This window comes from Ochotona princeps, chromosome 4 (assembly GCF_030435755.1).
Source record: "Ochotona princeps isolate mOchPri1 chromosome 4, mOchPri1.hap1, whole genome shotgun sequence".
Lineage (NCBI taxonomy): Eukaryota > Metazoa > Chordata > Mammalia > Lagomorpha > Ochotonidae > Ochotona > Ochotona princeps.
In genome coordinates this window covers 38,409,968-38,432,458 of record NC_080835.1, presented here as the reverse complement: position 1 = coordinate 38,432,458, position 22,491 = coordinate 38,409,968, and the positions used below count along the sequence as shown (strand labels likewise).

The 22,491-nt window shown below is 44.5% G+C and overlaps 1 protein-coding gene across 5 annotated transcripts; it reads right to left on the bottom strand.

Annotated features, from left to right (window-relative positions):
* Positions 1–4,283: 4,283 nt before the first annotated feature.
* E2F8 (E2F transcription factor 8) lies at positions 4,284–22,134 on the bottom strand. 5 transcript variants are annotated; one of them, XM_058663257.1, is made up of 14 exons: positions 21,869–22,134; positions 21,028–21,138; positions 20,584–20,711; positions 18,233–18,514; positions 17,698–17,854; positions 15,256–15,570; positions 14,865–15,026; positions 13,243–13,380; positions 10,333–10,536; positions 9,950–10,034; positions 9,170–9,701; positions 5,555–5,687; positions 5,048–5,442; positions 4,284–4,688 (listed from the first exon to the last, which is right to left on the bottom strand). In XM_058663257.1, the coding sequence occupies exons 3-14, from the start codon at positions 20,596–20,598 to the stop codon at positions 4,506–4,508; spliced, it is 2,601 nt and encodes an 866-aa protein (XP_058519240.1). In that variant the 5' UTR covers positions 20,599–20,711; positions 21,028–21,138; positions 21,869–22,134; the 3' UTR covers positions 4,284–4,505. The 5 variants fall into 5 exon arrangements, with proteins under 5 accessions (XP_058519240.1, XP_058519241.1, XP_058519239.1 ...); XM_058663258.1 differs by lacking the exon at positions 21,028–21,138; XM_058663256.1 differs by lacking the exon at positions 21,869–22,134 and having other exon boundaries at positions 21,028–21,320.
* Between the last annotated feature and the right edge of the window lie 357 nt (positions 22,135–22,491).

Genomic DNA, 22,491 nt, shown 5'->3' with positions numbered 1-22,491 from the left:
ACAAAGAATGAAACGCCATTTTTCTCATTGTTTTTTCAACAAAATGAATGAAATGGGAAACCATTACACTCAGTGAAATGAGCCATTCCCAAAAGGATGAATATGATGTGCTTTCTCTGATTTGTGGAGTATGAGCAAAATGGACATTTTGAGATTTGATTCTTGTTTACATCCCTTGTGAATATTCTTAAGGAACAAAGGGGTTTTTTTTGTGCTTGTTGAATTCTTTTATTTAATATAGGGTTAAGATTATGACTACGAAAAGAGGCTGAAAATGTCATTGTAAACATTAAAAAGAAAAATAAGAAACGTAGGAGAAGGGAGGGTGGGAGCATGGGCTGGGGGAGAGTAAGGTGGCAAGTATCATTATGCTCTTAAATAATCTTTATGAAATACATGAGATTTGCTCATTTTATATAAACATTCAAGCTTTCAAAAATGTAGCTGATTACTTGGCTGTTCAAGGACAGTGAAAAATATTCCCTACTTAAACTTTTTCTAATCATGAAAAGTCCTCATTTAACTGTTGATTCATTTGAGCAAGTCATTGACCTGAGTTCACTCAACTGGGACACTGAGATGAAGAATTTCTTCTGTAAGAGCTGATTAGGAGATTAATACTGCTTTTCCTCAGCCTAAATGGATGACACTTTCCTTTCAAGCTGTTCCTTTATTTTAGGACCTCAAGATTCAAAGGCTACCAGTCAATGATAAATGTTGTAAAGAATCCTCAGTCGAGCCATGCTATCATATAATTACCAGGAATGTTCAGACAGCTTATTTGCTCTAAGTTCTGAATATCCCTGTATCCTTTTTCTACAGGAACACAAATCACTTGACAGGGACAAGGCTGAGACACCTTGTTGTAAAGATTTTTTTGTAAAGTCTTTTGTTCAGTTTCTTGCATTCATATTTCAACTACTTTCCTTTCAGGTAATTGCAGTGCCTCTTCCCATTCACAGGAACATAGGTAAGTTATCTGCATTTTCTGATAAGCATTTCTAAAAGCCTTTTCCATTTTGTCTTTGATTGAATTTTGCCAAGTCCTGGAATCAGGTGACTAGTTGGTTTGAGAATGGGAAGGATTCAGCTCTGAGTTTCTTTCCCAGATCTGGTAAGACTTCTTTGGATACCACTCACGGAAGTGATTGTGAACATGAAGCAAAATAAATGTATTGGAAGGATAGCAAACACCCACAACATCAGGAGTGCCTAGACATCAAGTTTGAACATGGGCAGGTGCTTTGGCCTTTTCTGAGGCCCATGAGCAGGAACCTCATCAACAGTTTTGCAGTATAAGCAGAATGCAGAGAATGCCACCACTGGGTTGAAATGGGACCTCAAGCTCCATGAAAGCTGGCTGAGGCCAGATGCCACGTCCACTGTTTTTGCTGAACATGAATCAAGCCCCTAATTACAGTCCACCGTGTTCCATCCAATGTGGGAAATGTGGTAATACTTTATGCTGAAGCAAGAAGGCAGTTTTCAAAAAGAAACTGCGCATTGTGCAGAAAGCTTTCGTCCATTGCTGTGCTACTACCTAGTATCTTTAAAATTTCTTCTAACTTTAAAAACAGAGAGGGCTTCTTCCATTTAAGACTCTGTGTTATGATGTCCCAGGAATGTTTCTTCTGTGGATGTCTTAAAACTAACAAATAGTAATAGGACAAACTGGAAGAAGACATTTGTATACACCAGTGAAAGAAGAGGCTGTAGAGTTGCCTGTTGCTGCTTAACAGTATAGCTGTGAAACTTGTGGGGTAGCCGTCTGGGCATGGGCATGAGTGCATCCTATGCTTAGTCTCATAAACTTGCCGTCACGGTAGCATTTGGGGCTGCAGTCTCATCTGAGGCGAGTGTGGAAATTTCTGCTCCAAGCTCAGCATGGTTGTTTCATAATTTAGTTCTTTTTGGCTGTATATGGGATTTCATTTCCTTGCTGGTTGTTGGCTACCATCTGCCTTCTTCTCAGTCAGGCTGCCTTCAGTTTCTTGCTATCTTGGGTGCCCTGATATGATTACTCAGATTCTTCAAAGCCAAAAGGTGACTCCTGCAAGCTAGGCATCACAATCTTACGTAGTAACATAGCCACATAATCCTGTACACCATGTCATTGCTGATATGTCCCACTGATTAGAAGCAAGTCTCCAGTCTCACCTCACACAAGGCCTGAACACCAGGAAGTGGTGATTCTGGGACAACTGGGCAATCTGTCAGGGTGACAGAATTGGGAGGGATCATCTCCAGAGCTGCCTCAAAATATGATGCACTTCACCTCTTCCTATAGGTGTGAGTCCCCTGGCAGGTACCCCATCTGTAAACAATTGATGGAATACGAAATCTTGCCCTCCTCCACTCTAGTTCAGCTCTGCAGAGGATTGGGATTTAAGGAGCTAGCTTCCCGAGTTGTTCTGTATTAATGCTTCTCACAACTATAGGCATGCAACTGAGTCTAATAGCCTCTAAGCACTATATCTAGTGTACCTAGATCTAGCATTTGGCAGCTTGCTTTATTCATGTATAAATGCTGTCTTTCTTAACTATATTACAAGCATCTTAAAGAAAGGGGCCATTTCCTATACCAAAGGTAAATCACATATCTTCCAAAGTAGGATAAGAATCAAAACAAAAGCTTTTTGGAAGAAATTGACTATATCAGGGTCTCAGTAGAATAGGTCTGTAGGTAAATGTGAAAGTCGGCCCTCTTAGTTATACTCGGTTGTGCAAACAGAGCATGTAATTTAATGACCTTATGATTTTCTGATTACCCTGAAAGACTTGCTTGGCCCTACTAGAGTTGCTACACATGCATCTGTATGTAAAGGGGCAATGGAAGGAGGTCCAACAGGAATACCATGCACCCATAAAAAAGGCGAGATTCTTCATTTGCAGCAACTTGGATAGAATGGGTGGACATTAAGTGGAATCAACCAGGTGCAGTACAAACATCAAATATTCTTACTCATATATGAAGCCCTAAAACTATTGATTTCATGCAAGCAGAGTAAAATGGTGATCTCTAGAGGCTAGGAAATGAGCCAGGGATGAGGAGGTCAGGTAATAGGTACAACAGTACAGTTACATAGCACCAATAAGTTACAATGATTTATAAACAACTAGAAGGGAGGGAGTTTGAAGTTTAAATACTAATCTTATCAATGCATGTTGAATTCTTATGAATTATCACTACATCTCACAGCTATATACATTAACTGAAAAATACTTTGTCCAGAAGATATGTTTTGAGTCGTTACATGCACCAGCTTGTGGTTGTGACTTCAGCCTGCAGTGATCATGTCCTTAATAGGTGTAGCATGGTGCTGGACAGAGTTAACATGTAGAAAATAGACTATGATGGCCCTTTAAGACCATGACCAGGAAAAGTACTTGTCTATTCTTAAGGAGTAATTCATTCCATAACAAGTGGTAGGGATGGATACATTGCATTTTGCAGTTCATTCCTTTTCTTGAACTCACATGAATGTAGTGTTGTAGGTGTCAAGGAAATCACTCGACTGCTCTTTTTGCCTCTCCCTGGAGATGGACTGCAGACTTCCCCCTTTGGAGCACAGCAGCCCAGTGGAGAGGTGGTGCTGGGCAAGAAAGGGAGCACCCCCGCTTCTGCCTTTCATTTCTAATCTCCTAGGATGGTAGAATGCATATGAACGTTAGCTGGGTGTCCTGGACAAGCAAAGCATCTCAAAGTTTTGAAAAAGCCATGCAAGGTGGAGGGCAAAGATGACACAGGAATGTTCTGCAAACTGTGCATAGCTAAGGACACTGAAGATAAATTCATTCTCTTCCCCAAGGACTGGCTTCTGAGATGAGATAGATACACTTTAATTTTCTCCCCAACAGTGCCCTAGCTGGCAAATAAAAGTGTTAAATACATTTTTAAAAAGTTTAATTTGAACAATTTATGATTAAAAAATACATTTTATAAATAATTTTTCCATAGACTTGATTGAGGATTGTTGCAAACTTTACAAAAAGACATACTGCAACAACAAATTAAAACAAATTACAAAAAACATAACTACAGCCCTCCTGTTAAAAAATACAACATTATATATCACACAGAGCTTTCTTTGTGCAAAAAAATTTAAAAGAATGCTGTGTTACACATGTCAAACACATTTACTCAGGGGGATGTAAACTTTAATACAGTTACCTTGCATAATATTATTGGCACAGCTGAAAAAGTCATTTGTTTTCTCCCTAGAAGATAATATATACCTTAGTTTAACATTTATAGGACTGAAGAATGAACTTAGCTTTGTGTGTGTGTTTATATATACATCTACAGGCAAATGGTATTGTTTATACCATGTGCACATAGATGTACATAATTGTATGTAGGTAGAAAAACAAGTATCTGCTTGACATTGAGTAAACTTTCAATGTTTTTACAGTATTTTCAGAGAAAGTGTTCTTCAAATCAGTCTGTATACATCTTCTGTATTAAATAACTCTTCAGAAAATCAGCCTAAGCCAGTATTCATCAGTTAGTGGACATCCTCTGTGGAAACTTCCAGTTTTCGCTGAGGGATAAAGAGAGTTCCTAAGGAGGTTTTATTAGCACCATCAAAATCCACACAGGAGGAGCCCGTCAGCTTGGTTGGTCCACCCGGGGTACGGAAGAAATTTTCAGTCACTAAGTGTGACCCTTTGGGTGTCACAGGAACAGGCTGGTTGGAAAAAGATGAATGGGAAAAAGTAAGTCAAACCCACATGGATACAATTGTCAGGATATTTGCAAGATTATATAAGATTCATGCATTGTATATAAGGAAATTGGCAAATCCTGGGATCAGCTGGCAAAGCCTTGACGAGTCTACATTCTCACTATTTTTGTGAAGACAAAAAAAAAAGTCTCATGATAATCCAGTATTATGGATTTACTGGGTATTCTTCCTGGGTTCTGGAAGGAAGGTGAACACTTGACCCCCTTTTCCCTCTCCAAAGCAGGGAAACAAGAGAGCTTCCATGACATAGATATTTCAGATGTAATCATTGAAGGAAAAATTGTTCGAGATGAAAAGCTCACCTGTTGTGTCCCCATCACAGCAACTGATTGTCCATTCAGGTGGCTCTGGCCCAGGACTGGTGAATCGTAATTGTTGGCCCTTCCTTGTTGAGTACCTGCATTTTCTGGTAGGATACTAACAGCCTCTATTCTTGGAGACACAGGGATGGTTCCAGGCCCAGGGTTGGCAGATACCTGTACACTAGGGGAGATGAGTCCCAAGTGCTGCAGGGTAAAGTTTACAATGGCTGAGCTTGGGTTCTGGACAGGAAGTGGGTGGTTCGAAGCAAGAGCCGGGCTATTCCCGACAGGCACGGCCGCCACAGATGTTGGTGAGACCATTAGCTTTAAAGGTGTTACATGAAAAGAGGGAAAATTAACAGCAGTAAGTTCAGATGATGTCACTGGAATAACACCTGGAAAGAAAAAGGGGGACGTGTTAAAATCCTAAACATATTTGTGAGAAATTTGCAAGCCTAAGTGAACTTAGGCTAGCCTGCATTTGAATGGTGTTTTGCATATACTCACCTGCAATTGGGGAGCTGTAGATCCTATGGTTTGGGGAAAGTGTACCTGAGTTTTCTTTACTAGACAAAATGGACTCTGCCCCCAGGGATGAGCACTGGGTGAGAGGGATTAAGTATCCTGATGGGAACAAGGTCTAGAAAACAAGGAGGAAGGGTTTATTTTACACACAAATACTATAGGAAGAGAAATGGCCATGTGCCTCTTCCAGGACTAACATTCCTTGCTTGCTGTCTCATCTCGGACCAGAACTTCCGATGGTACAGGCCACTGGCAGGCCGGCCATCTAGCTCCTAGAGAACAGTATCTTCCCACCCATTCCAGTACTTGCCCTGGAGAATACAGATGCTGCACTTGATCAGTGCCACCAGTAATCTGAGCAAATGCCGAAAACCACCAAGCCTGCTTAGGTTTATGATTCACTCAGCTCGACACCCTGACACTGACACCTTGACACATGCTCTCAGACTTCCTGGTTATGGATGATTGGTGCAAATTCCTAGAGGCAAATTTAACGTGCTTGAACACCAAGCATGGCCCTCTATGTTATTAGCTGTTTTCTGAATGATGTGAAATGTTTTTACCCAAGGAATATTCTAAGGGACCATAGTTACATGGTGCAAACAGTATCACTTGATGCGTGATTAAACATGTTTGGGAAATGACCAAGTTAAGCAGAGGTAAAGGGTGACTTTTGCAAGAGAATTTTCTAGAGATTTTAATGATGCTGTGATAAATCTTCAAGTGAGGTATGCACATGCAGCATTTTCCAGACCACCTGACAACTTTGATTTTGTGGCCTATTTAGGAGGATTAATATTTAAGGAAAATGTTTCAAGTAAATGTTGATTTAGAGAAGGCAGTAGCCATACTGTGGTCCATGAGCCAGCTCCAACCTTGGCCTAGCTTGGTCAATAAAGTTTTGTTGAAACATGGCCATGCTGATCCCTTTATGTTTTCTATAACTGCTTTCCTGCTAAAACGGTAGGTCAAATAACTGCAAGAGAATATATAGCCCATAAAGCCAATAATATTTGCTGTTTATCCCTGTACAGAAAGATTTCAGACCTCCGTTTTCCAATAAACACTTAAACAAGTACAGTTTCCCCCTGGTATTTTTTCTAATACTCTTTGCCATAATGACACCAAGCATTCTTAGAATATGCAAATGCAGTTCACCACAGTTCAAAAATCACAGATGAGAAAGAGAAGTGATGAGTCACATTAGAGAGCCATGTGTCGTGGAGCAGGAGCTCTAGGCAATCACGTTACACTGCACATAGAAAAGGCCAGAGTTAGGCCTGGCATAATGGCCCAATTGGCTATACCTCCCTTTGCAAGTGCTGGGATCACACATGGGTGCAGGACCCATATATCCTGGCTATTCCACTTCCCATCCAGTTCCCTGTTTTATGGTCTGGGAAAACAGTAGAGGATGGTCCAAAGTCTTGGGATCCTGCACCTGCATGGGAGACCTGAAAGAAACTTCTGGCTCCAGTCACTGTGACCATTTGGGGAGTGAACCAGTGGAGGAATATCCCCCTCTCTGTAAATCTGCCTTTGTAATAAACATAAAGTGCTGGAAGCATGCACCTCCCACCATGCCTGTTAGTTCATTGTCCTTTATCAAATTGGAAGCATCTGCATGGGTGGCTAAGCAGCTTGAAAGGTCTGTTTTAGCTTTCCCCTGCGCAGGACTGGCAGATGCCAAAAGCAGCTCTTATATACTAACAGACCTTCCTTTTATCTTCCTTCCAATCTTTCTTTTCTCCACTGTCAAAACAACAGTCCTTTGATCTATCAGTTATTAAGTCTTTTCTTTGGGGACCAGCGAATTCAGAACCCACAAGGCTAAAACTGTACCCCAAGATCTTAATTTTGCTTTCGAGTGCCCGGTATTATTGGTGCCTTGAAAGCAGCAGGAATAGAGAATGTTTTAGGTGCTTTACAAGTAGCTACTCTTTGCTAGCTTTAGTCACACACTCTTAGGGTACAGGTTAGTCTGATTGCTGGTTTAACACTTTCGAGATTTAAGTAAAGCCTACAATACTCTAATAACAATCATTTCTCAATTTTCAACAAACTGTATTCATTACAAAGTCTTTTAACCTATAAAGCCAATCTTGTTTCAGTTAGCAAAAGCAATGAATTCACCATACTTCAGTTCAGCCTAAATGTCATCTGGTCTGGACAGTGTTCTTGCGGCTCTTCCTATCACAGCATTCTGCTGTTCATCCACATCCTGTCTTTCCTCTAACGTAGTAGCAGGCTGTCGACATGCATTTATTGAATGGATTAGCACAGGGCTCTCTCATGTTCCTTGTTTTGCCCAGTCTACATTAAAGGAAATGGTCAAAATGCATCCATAGAGAGGAAGAAAAGAAGCAAAGGATTTGGAAAATCTATCCACAGAAAACCTTAATCCTGAATAACTAAGTGAGCAATAGGGGATCACTATTAAATCATACCCATTGGCCCAAAGAGATTATGGACCTCCCAGAAAATGGAATCAAGCCAAAGCCTTGCGAGCTCCCCCTAGCAAGTATGTTAAATGCAAACTGATACTATGTCAGATAATAGATGTTTTCAATGGTTACCATGAGACCATCCTCAGGGAAGATTTGAGACACTCTAAAGCTTTTTTCATAACAACAGTAACAAATAATACCCTTCAGCCATAGGGTGTCTTAAAAGGATCACAAACTCCTTTATGTATACCATCATGCAACACATTTCACTTAACCCTGCAAAAATGCTAACACAGCCATGGGGCAAGCATGCAAAAGCCGCCGCCACCAAAGACACCATGGGTGGGTTAGCTGTGATCCACAGCATAGTAACTCATCAGGAAAAAATGGTGAAAAAAAATACCTTATGGATGCAGGAAAGTAAGATGTGAGGAAGCAAAATGAGAGATTAACTTCTGTTTCCATATTAGTAATATTTATCTGATGACACCATCTTTCATACATGATGGTACTGATGTCTGTGAGGTCTGGTTTGTGGGTATACATCAAACACATTTTGTTTCTTGAACTAATTTCCATCCAGGAAAGAAAGGAGGATATAGAATAGGAGAATCTTTAGAAACCAGTGCATTAAATAGATCTGCAATTCACTAACATCACTTTGATCTATTTACATGGAGTAAAGGTTGTAGTTTAAATTTTCTGTTGAACTTACAAATGGGGAAACCATTCAGCTGCCAGGCAACAGAGGGGCAGTTTCCATGACATCAAGTGAACATGAGGTAATGACTCAGAAAGCAGGAGTTATAGGAAGCCCATGCATGCATCTATTAATTAGGGGTGACATCGGCTTGCAAATCAACACTTGTGTGACAGGTGTTCACATTTCAGTGAGGAAAAAAATGGGACAACCACCCATGTGTTTTTTAAAAAGTAATCCTCTCCTCCCAAGGTGAAAAACATCCCTACTGTCATCCCAGCCAAAACATGAGCTCTCTGGGATTTCGTTTGGATTCTAAGATGCTAAGGTAAATTTCCTTGTCTTCTGAGAATCCACTCTTTACTCTGGTCAATTTCACAAGCCATCAAGGATCTCTAATAGTCAGCAAAAGAATTGCTAAAGCTTTGCACAATTTAAGGCTGTACTTACTGTGGAGACATTTTCAAGTCCTTTCGGTTCCTCTTTAAATTTCTTTTTGGAACCACTGTCCTCAGGCATGCTTGCCCTCTTGGAGCCTCTTTCTCCAGCCGACTCTCTGCTTCGGCTTTTTGTCCCCTGTCGCTCTGGTGCTGGTAGCAAGCCTCCAGGAGTGGTGGATGCGCTGGTCTTCATGGCATCGCCAGCTGCCTTCTCTGTGGTGGCTTCTGTGGAGTCTCTTGATGCAGAAGCTTTAGAAGAATGGGTGGGGCAGATGGTTGGGCTTAGGCCCTGGGGTGGCGTCATGGTCTGGGCTTGGGCAGGTTGCAAGTAGATGGCATAGGATGAACCTGAAGGGGCCTGAGGTAGGATTACGGGCAACGCTGATGACAGTGGGCTAGGGATCAGGGGCACCACACCCAGAGGTTGGATGAGGGATGGTGCCGTCAGTTCCAGCTCAGCATTCACAGGGGTGTCCGCAGGAGCCACTGGTTTGCAGTGCCCTGACCTTGCCAATTGTACTTTCACTTTCTTTCTGGGTTCACTAGAAGATAAGATTTAAAACATGACACAATGGAAACACATCGTCTCTGTAATGCCTAACTACTTTAAGCCTCACACTGAAGCCAAGCTTTTAATAAACTGGCAGATAGTTTCTGTAATGATTGAACAGGAGATGGAAAAGATTATCTCTCCTGTTCCCAAGGCTAGTGCCTATTTTCGCATAAATTAATCCTAATAGCCCAATGCAAAAGCAATTTATACAGTTATGAAAGCACAGTGCCAGCCTACCTTGATTGTTCTTCTAACTGCATTTTGCAAATAGCCGCAAGCTGAGCCATTTTGTTGGGTGCAGAATTTTGAGAACTCTCGGCTGCTGGAACAGAAGAGGAAGTGGGAACTGGTTAAAGCTGAGGAGATGGGGTCTCTTGAAAGTCAGAGGAAGAGAAAACATGCACCCCAACGCCACCCCAAAGTCACACAGCAATTCAGTGACGAACCCCACAAAACTGCTTTCTGTCCTTCAATTTATAATTAAGGCACATTCAAGGGGGTCTGGGCAGATGGAAATCAAAACATTTCTCCCACGAGTGTTGCTGAGAATAAGAAAGTTGCCAACCCTCCAGTGAAAAGCAGTGCTACCCAGCAGAACCTGGCTGTGCCTAACAACCTACCTTTGTTAGTCTTAACAGGGCTACTGGGAGCAGAATTGATCTTCCTGCGGTCGCTCTCAATACTCTTCACTAGCTTGATGAGTGATGGGTGTCGGGTAAAGTTCGTTTTGCCGCATGTGGAGAAGAGGTTTTTGGCACAGCTCTCTTTTGCAGTACGCCTCACGTCCCAGTCTGAGGGCGTGAAAGGAATGAGGGGGCTAGGGTCTGAAACAGAAAAGGGACCATGACAGGGGTGGCTCAGCTGCGTTTGAGATAGGAAAAGAAAAGTGCAACCCTTAGACAATTTTAGGGATAGCGTAACAGTTACAGAGCACTGACTATGTGTCAGGTGCTACTTAATAGGGATCATCTTATCTATCCATTAAATGAATCCTAAGACACAATTTCCCATTTTAACATGTCTGAACGTGCCCTGCAGGCAGCCCATGGTACCTATAGGGATGCTTCCAGGACCCTTGCCAGTACTTGAGGGAGCTCAGGTTCTTTAGATAAAATAGCAAGCTATGTGCTTATAAATTATGCACATCATCCCACACACTTTAAATCATTTGTCTAGCTTATTTCTAATAACTCGTACAGTGTAAATGCTGCACAAATGCAGCAGAAATGACAAACTGAATTGTTTAGGGAATAATGACAAGGGAAAAAAATCACATGGACCTGGTGCGATAGCATAGTGGTTAAAGTCCTCGCCTTGAACACACCAGGATCCCATATGGGCGCCGGTTCTAATCCCAGAGGCTCCACTTCCCATCCAGCTCCCTGCCTGTGGCCTGGGAAAGCAGTCGAAGAAGGCCCAAAGCTTTGGGACCCTGCAGCCACATGGGAGACCTGGAGGAATCTCCTGGCTCCTGGCTTCAGATTGGTTCAGCTCCAGCCGTTGCGCCTGCTTGGGGAGTGAACCGTCGGATGGAAGTTCTTCCTGTCTTTTTATCTGCCTTTCCAATTAAAAAAAAAATCTATACATGTTCAGCAGACATTAATTTAAAAAAAATATTTTCTGGGCCTTGCATGATAACCTAGTGACGAAAGTCCTTGCCTTGCATCTGCTGGGATCACATATGGGCACCAGTTCGAATTCCAGCTGCTCCACTTTCCTTCCAGCTCCCTGCTTGTGGCCTGGGAAATCAGTGGAGGATGGCCCAAAGCCCAGTAGGAGCTACTGGCTCCAGATCGGCTCAGCTTTGGCCTTTGTGGCCACTTGGCAAGTGAACCAGCGAATGGAAGATCTTTCTCTCTATATCTCCTTCTCCCTGTAAATCTAACTTTCCAATAAACAATCTTAAAAATATAAAAAAGAATAATAAAAAAAAATTCCTAGCCAAGGACATATATGAATCCATGAATATGCAACTCAAGGGACACAGACGGCAGACGGAGTCTTCCAGCCAGTGTGTGCTGGGCTCCAGTGTACGTGTGTGGCATTTCCCTTTCTGAACGCTTCAGAAGCTGTTCATTTCACAATCTTGTCAAGGTCTCAGCCAGCAGCACGTAGGCCTGGGTAGGATGGCCCTCACAGCCTCCACTCGACTCTCCCTCTTGGAAATTATATCCAAAATCACAACCACACCCACCCTACAAAGGTGCCGGCTGCTGCTTTTCAGAGAAGAATTTTAAAGAAGCAACAAGCCCGGGGCACACGGATAGTAAGCAACACTGCTGAGGCCAGAACCTAAGCCTTCCTCTGCCTCTGTGGCCACATTCTTGCCGTTTTCCACCAATCTGGGTAAAGATCCTTGGTAGAGTGCCCAATGCCAGCATCACAAAGTTGAGATGAGGACCAGAAATCCCTGCCTGGAGACTGGCAGGGACACCTTTGATGTCCTCTGCCTGGACAATGAACAGCAGGATAACAGCATCACAACGTAAAATGTTTGCAGTCCTTTCCTATGCGATTCTGCTTCCTGGACACAGCCTGGGGGTGGTTACGGATCACAGGCGATGATGCAGCCAGTAGCCCACTTTCCATACCCTCACTCTTATCTTTTCACCCATTTTTCTTTTCTTTCTTTTTTTTTTAATTTTCTTCCCCTTTTATTCATTGTGTGCTTGCCATACAGCATCTGTTTGCAACTTCCAATGCAATACCGTCACAAAAGAATTTTCATTGATTTGTAATAAATCATGGAAAATGCAATAAAAAGTTCATTTTGGCACAAAAGTTATGAAGCCTACATTTTCCTAACATGCATTTTCATGAGCTTTAAAAAGATCGTGTATATGTATATATACTGACTTCAAAAAAATTTTTGCGGGCCTGGCAGCGTGGCCTAGCAGCTAAAGTCCTCGCCTTGAAAGCCCCGGGATCCCATATGGGCGCCGGTTCTAATCCTGGCAGCTCCACTTCCCATCCAGCTCCCTGCTTGTGGCCTGGGAAAGCAGTGGAGGACGGCCCAATGCATTGGGACCCTGCACCCGCGTGGGAGACCCGGAAGAGGTTCCTGGTTCCCAGCATCGGATCGGCGCGCACTGGCCCATTGTGGCTCAGTTGGTGAGTGAATCATCGGACGGAAGATCTTCCTCTCTGTCTCTCCTCTCTGTATATCTGACTTTGTAATAAAAATAAATCTTTAAAAAAAAAATTTTGCGCCAAAACAAACTTATTTTTTAAATGCAGCTTCCATAATTTTTTTTTTTTTTACATTGTATCTCAACTGAACTTAACCTGTGGTCATGTAATAAAGTGGAGCAATCCACCATGGGGGGAGGGTGTGGGAAGGGATGGGGGAAATCCCAGTACCTATGAAACTAATACAATGTAATTAATGGATCACCCATTTTTCTGTGCCCCTTCTGTGAGGGGGTGTAGGGAAGAAAGAAGGGGAGAACATCTCCAAATGTGCATCAGTTCAAAATAATGAAGCAAAGAAGGAAAGAGTTAAAAACAACAACAAAAGCAAAAACACATACCGCTGGTATTTGGACTAATTTCTGGGCCTGTCCATTTAAAAGCTGGCTTTCGACCTCTTTCCTCTGTAACATGAACCTTCTTGATAAGATCCAGGCTACTCAGGACATTAGCTATATCATATAATCTTCTGATTTTTGCTGGATAAAAAGAAAGCACACACACCACTGAAGGGAATCATCGAAGATCAAACAATTTTGCTTCCTAAGGACTTCAGGCATATTCTAAAAGTATCCTAACCATCAATGTCAGAGAAATGTAACTCCTTTTAAGTTATGCTACTGATTTAATTAAAATGACAAATAAAATAGCTTTGAATATTTAAAAGACTTATTTACTGCTGGTCCTGGATTTTGAGATGACAATAAAACATGCTGAAAAAGCAACAATGACTTGATGAAAGACGATGCTATTGAGACCCATGCTACAGATTCCAGCTGCATCCTAATGATGACATGCACAATCTTACGAACAGAAATAAAGTATCAGTGATAGCTGCATTGCTTTTTTGCTCCCTATAGTTTAACAAGATGGAGTTTATATGATAAACACCAAAAACCCTATACCTTACAAAATGTGTAAAACTTTATGTTGGTCTAATGGACCATGTAAGGCAGATTCCTTGATTCTGAAAATCTCCCATACTGTTATATAAGTTTTGTGTTTACTTCCATGTTAACAACACAAATTGACAAACTGAGCCCCTCCTCTCCATAGCCAGGCTGGGCAGTTCTAAAATCCCTGGGGAATTCAAGAAATTACACATCCATAATTTCTGGAATACTTTTCCAAGGCTGTGAGAAACCACTTAAACAGAGACAGCTGCAAACTACAGACTCAAAGAAGCAGGCAACTCATCAGGAGGCTCAGGATGCCTCCTGGGATCGCCCAGGTCCTGTGCCAGCATTACAGCCTTTACTCTCTACTTCATTCTGTCAACCCAGACACACTACCAACCCAGGGATGTCTGAGCCCACCTCTATGCAACTAGTAAAACTTCCCAGGATGGAAGCACATGGGTGCAAGAGTTCCCAAAACAGTTCCTAAAAGTGGCCCCCATCTAGGCTCACCCGCAGCAGACCTCTCCTCAACTGCTGGGCCCCACTTTCTGCACCTGTTCCCTCTCTCTTCCTTCTGTTCCTGGTGGGTCCTGCATAGCTGCAAGGGTCCAGCCCCAGATCAGGAACCCAGTTTACAGTCCCTATAGAACTTAGAGCAGGGAATCCAGCCAAAGCCATTCCTTCTAAATGGCAGAATGGCAGTCTGCAGGTTGCTTCAGGGGACTGAGTTATTTATTCTTTCTTGTGTCAGTATCACTGGAATGAGACGTGGGTCCCAGCCCCACGTCACAATGTTGTTCTTTTCATTTAAATGTCAGACAGTACTGATTCTGCTCATGTGAAAAGGGGCAACTAGATGAAGTCTCAGGGTCAGGCGAATGAGGATACCGAGACAAATCTTTGAGTTCTATATGTTCGCCAGGTCTAGACCACCCTGGCTTCAGGAAAAGAGGACATAACAAACCAAGACTAGAGAACTGCTTGCGTGGCAGGTGCATTCGGAAATCAGCCTCAACTAAGATCTTATTAACAGGGCTCCAATTTATGGCAGCTGTGACACTTACTTTTGAACTTGCTTTTATCCAAATCTTCTACATGGTCCTCCCCAATTAAAATCTTGGCAGCAATTTCCAGGCTCACTATCTGAGGTGTTGACACCAAAAACAGCATCACAAATTTCTGGCTCATCACTCTTAAAGACTTGTCTTTGCGGCTGTTCACAGAGGCTTTGGAGAAGAAAGAGGATTAGGGAATTAAAATTCATGAAGGGACAAATGACTTCTAAAGTAACAAGGCTAAAAATATCACCACCTGATCACACAGCTAGCTGACAACTGCACCGTTTTACCAGGAATGGCCTCAATAGCTCAAGGGCAGTGTTCTCCACCTCAAGACCTTAGTTTTAGACCCAGGAGAAGTGCCAGGCTCTAGGGGCTTTTCCCCACCATCTCTCACCTGCCCGAAATTCCACTCCAGGAAGTTCCACAAAACACATGTCCGGGTGTCCGTTTTGGCCAGAGTTTGATTTGATGATATGATCCTCGATACTGTAACTCTTAATGAAGTCAAACTCCTGTTCATATTCTTTTTTTTTAATCATCATTATCTGCTCGGCGTACTTATTCTCCTCCCCGACACTCTTCAGAGTCCCAAGGGTTTTGTTGAGATTATGTCTCCCATGCCAAGTGTACCGGTTTTTGGCAAGGCGGCTCACCATGTGTAAACTCTCGAGAACATTCACAATATCATAAATTCGTCGTCGCTCCACATCTACAAAGATCATGCAACTGGACATCAGACTTTTTAAGAGGCTTGGGATGGAGATTAATTCAGTGTTGGAGGGTCATAGAACTCAATTTACTGTCACAGCATACACACTACAAACTGAGAAGGTCACAGCCTTGACCCTGCTCTCCAAAGATACAAATAAGGTTTAACATGAATTAGGAAGACGAAAAATAATGAAAACCCAACATGTGCCAAACAGCTTTAGGAACTGTTCACCCTGAGCTTGTGAGATGGCTCTTCTTATCTGCCCTCCAGAGAGTCAGACCAGCTAGGTAGCTTATCCCAGGGAACAGAGCCAAAAAGTGGTAAAATCAAGCCTTTTCTATCCCAAATCCCATGTTTTCTAAACCACTCCTGTGTAACTCCTACAACACACACACACATACATCCTCCTAGAACAGCTTTACAAAAGGTACCAAGTGCTAAGACTTCAGAAAAGTGCAGAAACCATGTGGTTTTGTGAAAGCCCTCACATATATGCAGGTCTGCCTGTCTCTAATTTCAGCTAATTTCTAGCTACCATTAATGTATTAATAATTCTGTGTCTTCCTTGAATCTATTCAAGTTGGGTTTCTGATACTCCACCATGTTAACTTCACGCGGAAATTTACTTCTAGTGTAGGCTTACATCTAAATACTTGATGAAATTCTGGCATCCTGGAAAAGCGCTTGACAAAGCACTGTTAGGAAGGATTCATCTTGCTGAACCTGCCTGAGCAGAAGTCTTGTCTGCAGACCTCTGTCCTGGGCTGCTGCTTCCCCCAAGGACCCGGAGCTCATGAGTTGGTTTGTTTCACATTCCTACTCAGGCACAACTCAGTGAAGCCTGACCTCACCCCTGAATTTAAAGTCCAGCACGCTTGTAATCCCGTTGCACATTTTCTTATTTCCACAGCACACACTGTCTTTTAACACAATGCTCATTACTTATGCATTACCCTCTTTATTCAGTATATGCCACCCTATTAGAATGGAACTTCCATGAGAAGAGATGTCTCCCTTTTGTTCAGGATGTATGCTAATCTATAACATTGCCTGGCACCTAATAGGTGACCAAGAGATATCTGCAAATAAGAGTATATCCTATCTGGCTAAAGGATTAAATATGTGTGTCGAGTAGATAAGCTTAGTTTGCACATTCTTAAAACGTGAAAGTTGATATTTATAATCATGTCTAACAAGGGTAAAACTTCTCTTTGTAGGGTGACGGTTGTGCGTTAAAATGCATTATCCTATTCGGCTCATCTCTTCAGTTTTAGGTCAAGGTAATTTTAAGGGCCATTATTCTAGTGCAATGGATGAGGCTGCAACCTGTAACAACTAGCATCCCGTGTGAGCACTGCTTTGCACCCCAGCTGCTCTACTTATGATCCAGCTCCTCCCAGTGGCTGGGACACTGGCAAAAGATGCTCCAAGTGTTTGGGCCCCTGCCAAGAGAGACCCAGGCTCCTGACTTTTGCCCAGTCTAGCCCCAGCCATTGAGACCATTTGGGGAGTAAATCAGTGGACAAAAGATCTCTCTGCCTTTCCCTTTCTCTGTGTGAACTGGGCCTTTCAAATAAATAAATCCTTAAAAAAAAAAAAAAAAAAAGACAATTCCATGACTCCAAAGGTGGCCCATATTTGTCGTAACTGCCCTCCCTGCCTTTAGCCATAACTAGATTCAGGCTGAAGAAGGGTGGTATATAAGAGGGGTAAAACACAAACCACTCAGCTCAGAAACAGTTGCTCAGTGCCAGGGATGTTTCAGTCTGCACCACAGAGGCTGATCCTCAATTTAGCTTGTGGAGATGCCACTCAACAACCTGGCTGCTTAAGGTGAGGCCCAGGACTGTGGCTTGTTTGTTAAACTAGTTGTTAAAACAATGTTGCCTTCCTTCACATTTCAGAAACCATCTATTATGGGAGAAACCTCTCTTCTAAACCTATTTTATCACCTGAGATTTACACAATTAGAAAAGACTTGCTTTTATTTACAAATTAAGCGGACTTCAGAGATTGCATAATATCCACATGACCTTATTTGTGTCATTACAGCCCTGGCTAGGTGAGCACTAGTATGAAGGAGTTAAGTCTTAACTGATCTATTTCACGGAATGGGGTACTTACTAAGTTCTTCAGCCACTTCATCGAGACAGATGTCATTATTCACAGCTGGGTTGGGATAGTTGGGATAGCGTGCCAGGAATTTATGACATAGGAGTCCTAAGCTTTTCTCTTTTCGACTGGGTTGGGATTTCTCATACTCATCTCCGTATAAATGTTCCTACAAAGGAAGAGGTAAAGCATGCCTTCTTTAGAAACAAAATGTGACCCATTTGTGCTCGTCATCTGTACTTGGGGGTCCACCCACATACATACATGCTTGCTTCTTACAGCTGCACGGTTTAGGTCGGGGCAGGGGTGGGTGGGGAGGAAGGTGGCAAAAGCAGATATAAAACTGCTTGGTGCAGGGAGAGAGGAAGTCTGAGATGAAAAATAACTCGAAGGTTCTGAATTCCCCTTGCTATATTTGGTGGGGGTTAACTATCAGCTTACGGTGGTGATGCTTTAAATGCAGAGCGCCCACAAAAGCCTTAATCAACTGTCCCTCCTTTCCCCCCACCACCCCCTCCAGTCTCTACCTGCTCTTCTGAAAACCTACATGTAAACAGTCTTTGGCCTCAAGTAATCCACTTCTGTTGTCAAATAACCCCCTTTTCTGATCTCTGTTTCTGATCTCAGGGCTCACGGCACTGATAAGCATTTTCAGATTGGCTGTCGGTGTCCATGGCTCTCCCTGGGAGACTTCCTGGGGCTTGGTGGGTGTGGTCAAGGAGCCTCGGAAGTCCGGCTGGAGCTCAGCCAGCACGATATTTCCCGTAGAGGATTCTTTCAGAGGCGTTTTCGTCAATCCCCTTTTATGTGGCTCAAAAAAGAGATTTTCCTGGTTTAGAAGACAAACAATAATCAAACAATCAATTGTGAAACAGGATTTATCAGGCAGTTTTTAACTCTAGAAATTACACAACGAATAGACTATGGATCAGAACAAAAATGTCTAATGAGGATATAAAGATAATGAGGTTAATGCGTACATTCCAATACTGCTGACACTGTTTGTGCTAATACTAACATCCCCATTTCTAACTATTCCAGACCTAATTGGACCTAAATGTTTCCATCTTATGTTGTAAGAATTAAAAAAAAAAAAAAAAAAGAACTTTAAGGGAAGCCCTATAAGAGTAAAATGGAAAATAAGAACTAAAAAACCAGGGCCTGGCAACGTGGCCAAGCGACTAAAGTCCTCTCCTTGAAAGCCCTGGGATCCCATATGGGCACCGGTTCTAATCCCAGCAGCTCCACTTCCCATCCAGCTCCCTGCTTGTGGCCTGGGAAAGCAGTCGAGGACGGCCCAAAGCTTTGGGACCCTGCACCTGCGTGGGAGACCCGGAAGAGGTTCCAGATTCCCAGCATCGGATTGGCGTGCACCGGCCGTTGTGGCTCACTTGGAGAGTGAATCATCGGACGGAAGATCTTCCTCTCTGTCTCTCCTCCTCTCTGTATATCTGACTTTGTAATAAAATAAATAAATCTTTAAAAAAAAAAAAGAACTAAAAAACCAAATTAGTTATGAATTTTTACTTTATTTTGAAACAATTTTAGATTTAGAGAAGGATTGCAAAGATAGTACAGAGCTGCCATATACCCTTCATCCAGCTAGCCCTAACAGACCTGACGTAAGTGATCCTGAACTGCTTAGAAGTGACTGTTAGCCCAGACATTATAATAAGCTACGGCCTCCAGGGCAGAAACCATTATCCAGCTTGCCCGGTGGCTGTGTGCATTGGGTGCTCAATAAACCACCACTCACGTGCAATTGTCAGGGGCTCAAGGAGATAAGGTGAGGCTTAGCATACGATCAGACTAACCAGAGTGCCTAGAAGCAGGCCTTCTTACTAGAGCAGTCTCATCTTTGAATACCCAGCCTCTCACTTAACATATGGAGAAAATGGGGCCCAGAGAAGTGAAATGGGTTAGCCGGAGCTGCAGAGCTGGCCCTGAGGAGAAAAGAATAAAGCCCTAGCAGGTCAACGGAGACTATGTTCCTTCTACTTTTGGACACTAGGGAACTCACCCACTCCTATCCGTATCTGCTTTAAAGAAAGCCCTTGGAATGGCATGAGAGAAGCAGTGTTGGGAATGTGGATCATTGGGACCATTTGGCAGGTCTGTGACACCACTAGTGTTTTTAATTGCATCCCTCATTCCTATTTTATGGCAGAGAGTATCCAGGCTGAGAGAGACTCCTTGGGACTCAGACCTGGGCTTCTGTGGGAACCAGCATGATGGAGCTCATGGAGGATCCTTGCGAACAGGTCACCTACCCCAGGATGGTTTCTTTTTTTCCCTACAGTCTACTGTCCAGTGCGTCAGACTACCAGGAGAAACTGTAAGTATCATATTTGACTAATATCTAAATTTTCAGAACATATATATATAATTTCACCCTTTCAAAAACCGGTCAGTGGTCGGACACCAATCTACCCAGCCTCACTGAATTCTTCTATACTTCAACAAAATGTTTACATCATAAAAAGTGTTTTGAGGCCCCAACAGTTAAAAGAAAGCTGACAACTTAGGAGAGAACTACCTTGAAAAGACATCCAATCTCAGATCCTATCCAGTGCCCTTTCTGAGCCCCCACTGCTCGAAAACATGTAGAAATATTGCAATGTGACACAGAAATTTTGTTTTTTCTTAAAAATGCCCTTTCTGTTCATCTCTTTGAACATCCACCGCCAAAATCATTAAAAACCTAGAAAGATTACTTGAACTCTGAGTTAACCTACTCCCCTTTAATAACTAAGTTTCCCTTCCCTCTAGGTTTTCATAGAAGCTAGCCAGAAATAGATGTGACATTAATGAGGTATTGGATAATTCAAACTGTTGCAGTTAGGCTAGGATGATGCATTTCAAATGGAGGCAAAGAATAACGAAGGCAAAAAAAAGTACCTTTTCGTTCTCCATGCTGCAAATTTCTCATGCATTTAGAGTTCCTTTAAAAACGAAAAATCTGGAGATGCTCCCGAAATCCCAATGATTCCACTAGGCCAATCAACTCTATCGAAACTTTTAATAGCCTTAAAACGAGGGGAAAAAAAGGAGGGGGGTTAGAAAAAGTTAAAGGAAAATAACAACCAGGAACTTTTCTGTTGAACATTTTTCTAACGATCCAGGAGACCGTGTGAACAAACACTAACGAAAAGTGACAAACTAGACATCTATTTTATTCCCGATCAGAGACAGCCCCGCGAAGCAGAAAACTCCAGCACATGCCAGGAAATTCGTTCGACAAACCGACCCGCTGTCACGAGGCTTTCTAGCAGCCCCTCTCCTGTCCAGTCTGCAGAGAAGGCAGGCCCTGCTCGGCACCCGGGGAAGGGGGTCACCACCCACCTGTCCAGGAATCCCGACTCCGCACGGAGCGCACGAGCCCGGGTCCCGGCCGCGCACTCACCGCCCCGAGGATCTGGACACCAGGCTGCATCTAGGTGCCCGATTCCGCCCCTAGATACACGTGCACAGGCTCAGCAGTCAGGTCTTGCCCGTTGCTGGACACAAAACTTCCAGATTCAGTTTCTAAGCTCTAAGCGTACTACTACTGGGCATTTAAAAGAGCGCTTCGTGATGAAGACTTAAGAAAAAAAAAAAAACTTTCCTCAAGATGCAAAGCGCTGGGCGCTCGCTCTCCGGGCGGCCTGTGCCCGCCTCGAAGCTGGACTCTCCGGCCGCAGGATGCCCGAGCTCCGCGAGGCACCCAGGTACGGAGCCCCCGCCGCCGCCGTCAGCTTCTCCCGCGCCCGGTCACTGGCCCCGCCCCGCCAGGCCCCGCCGGCGCGCCGCCCGCCCCACAGTTCCCGGACAGCATCCTCGCGGTTTCCAGGGCAACGGCTCCCGACCAATCCGAGAGGCCGCCGCGAACCTCCGATTGGTCGGCGGCAACAAGGGCGGGGCCGGACCTTCCGCCTTCGATTTAAAAATTTGGCGCGGAAAGCCGGACCGTGGCCGGCGCCGCCCCTCAGCTGCGCGGGGCTGGAGCGCGGGCAAACCCGCGCCCGGAACCGCGGCCGCCCGCCCCGCCCCTCGCCCGGCCCGCCCCTCCTCGCGGGAGCCCAGCTCCTCCCTCCACGGCCCCCGGCGGGGCGGGAGGCGGGAAACGGCCGCCGCCCGGCCCGCCCGGCCCGCCCGCCGAGCTCGCTGCGGGCGCCGGAGCCCCACCGCTCCGCGCCCCGCTCACCTGTCAGTCCTCCTCACGGTCGGAGCGGGCGAGGCAGAGCCGGGAGTCCCCCGCGCCCCTTCCCCGCCCCGAGTCCGGGAGCCCCGCGTGGGCGGCGGGGCAGACGATCGGTCAGTTTTCCCGCCGCGCCGAGGTGGGTGCCCGGGGGAGGCGCCAGGGCCGGGGACTGGCCGGCCGGCGGGCGGGCGGAGGGAGCGTGGCCGTCCTGGAGCAGTCTAGCCCCCGATTTGAAATTAACCCGCTCCCGGCGCGAGCCGATCCCGCGGGCGGGGAAGGCCGCTCCCCTCCCCCGCGCCCGCTCTTCCCGGCCCGGGACCCGCAGCGCCAATCCGAGCCTCCCGGCGCCGGCTTGGGGCGAATCAGAGGCAGGCGCCGCCCTCTGATCCCGCCTCCGCGGACGAGTTGGGGGAAAAAGTTCTGCAACTTTTTTCCTTCCCCCCACCTTTTTTTTTTCTTCTAATTTTGCTTACGCCCCTTCCCCTGGCTCCAAGTTGGGGAATGAAATTTGGCCCGCCCGCACAGGGCTCGCGGGGCTGGGTCGCGGGTGTCCAGAGATTCTCAGGTTGGGGCCACCTCGCCGCCTACTTGGCTCCAGGTCCGCTCACCTGCCCTGGGTACCCCAG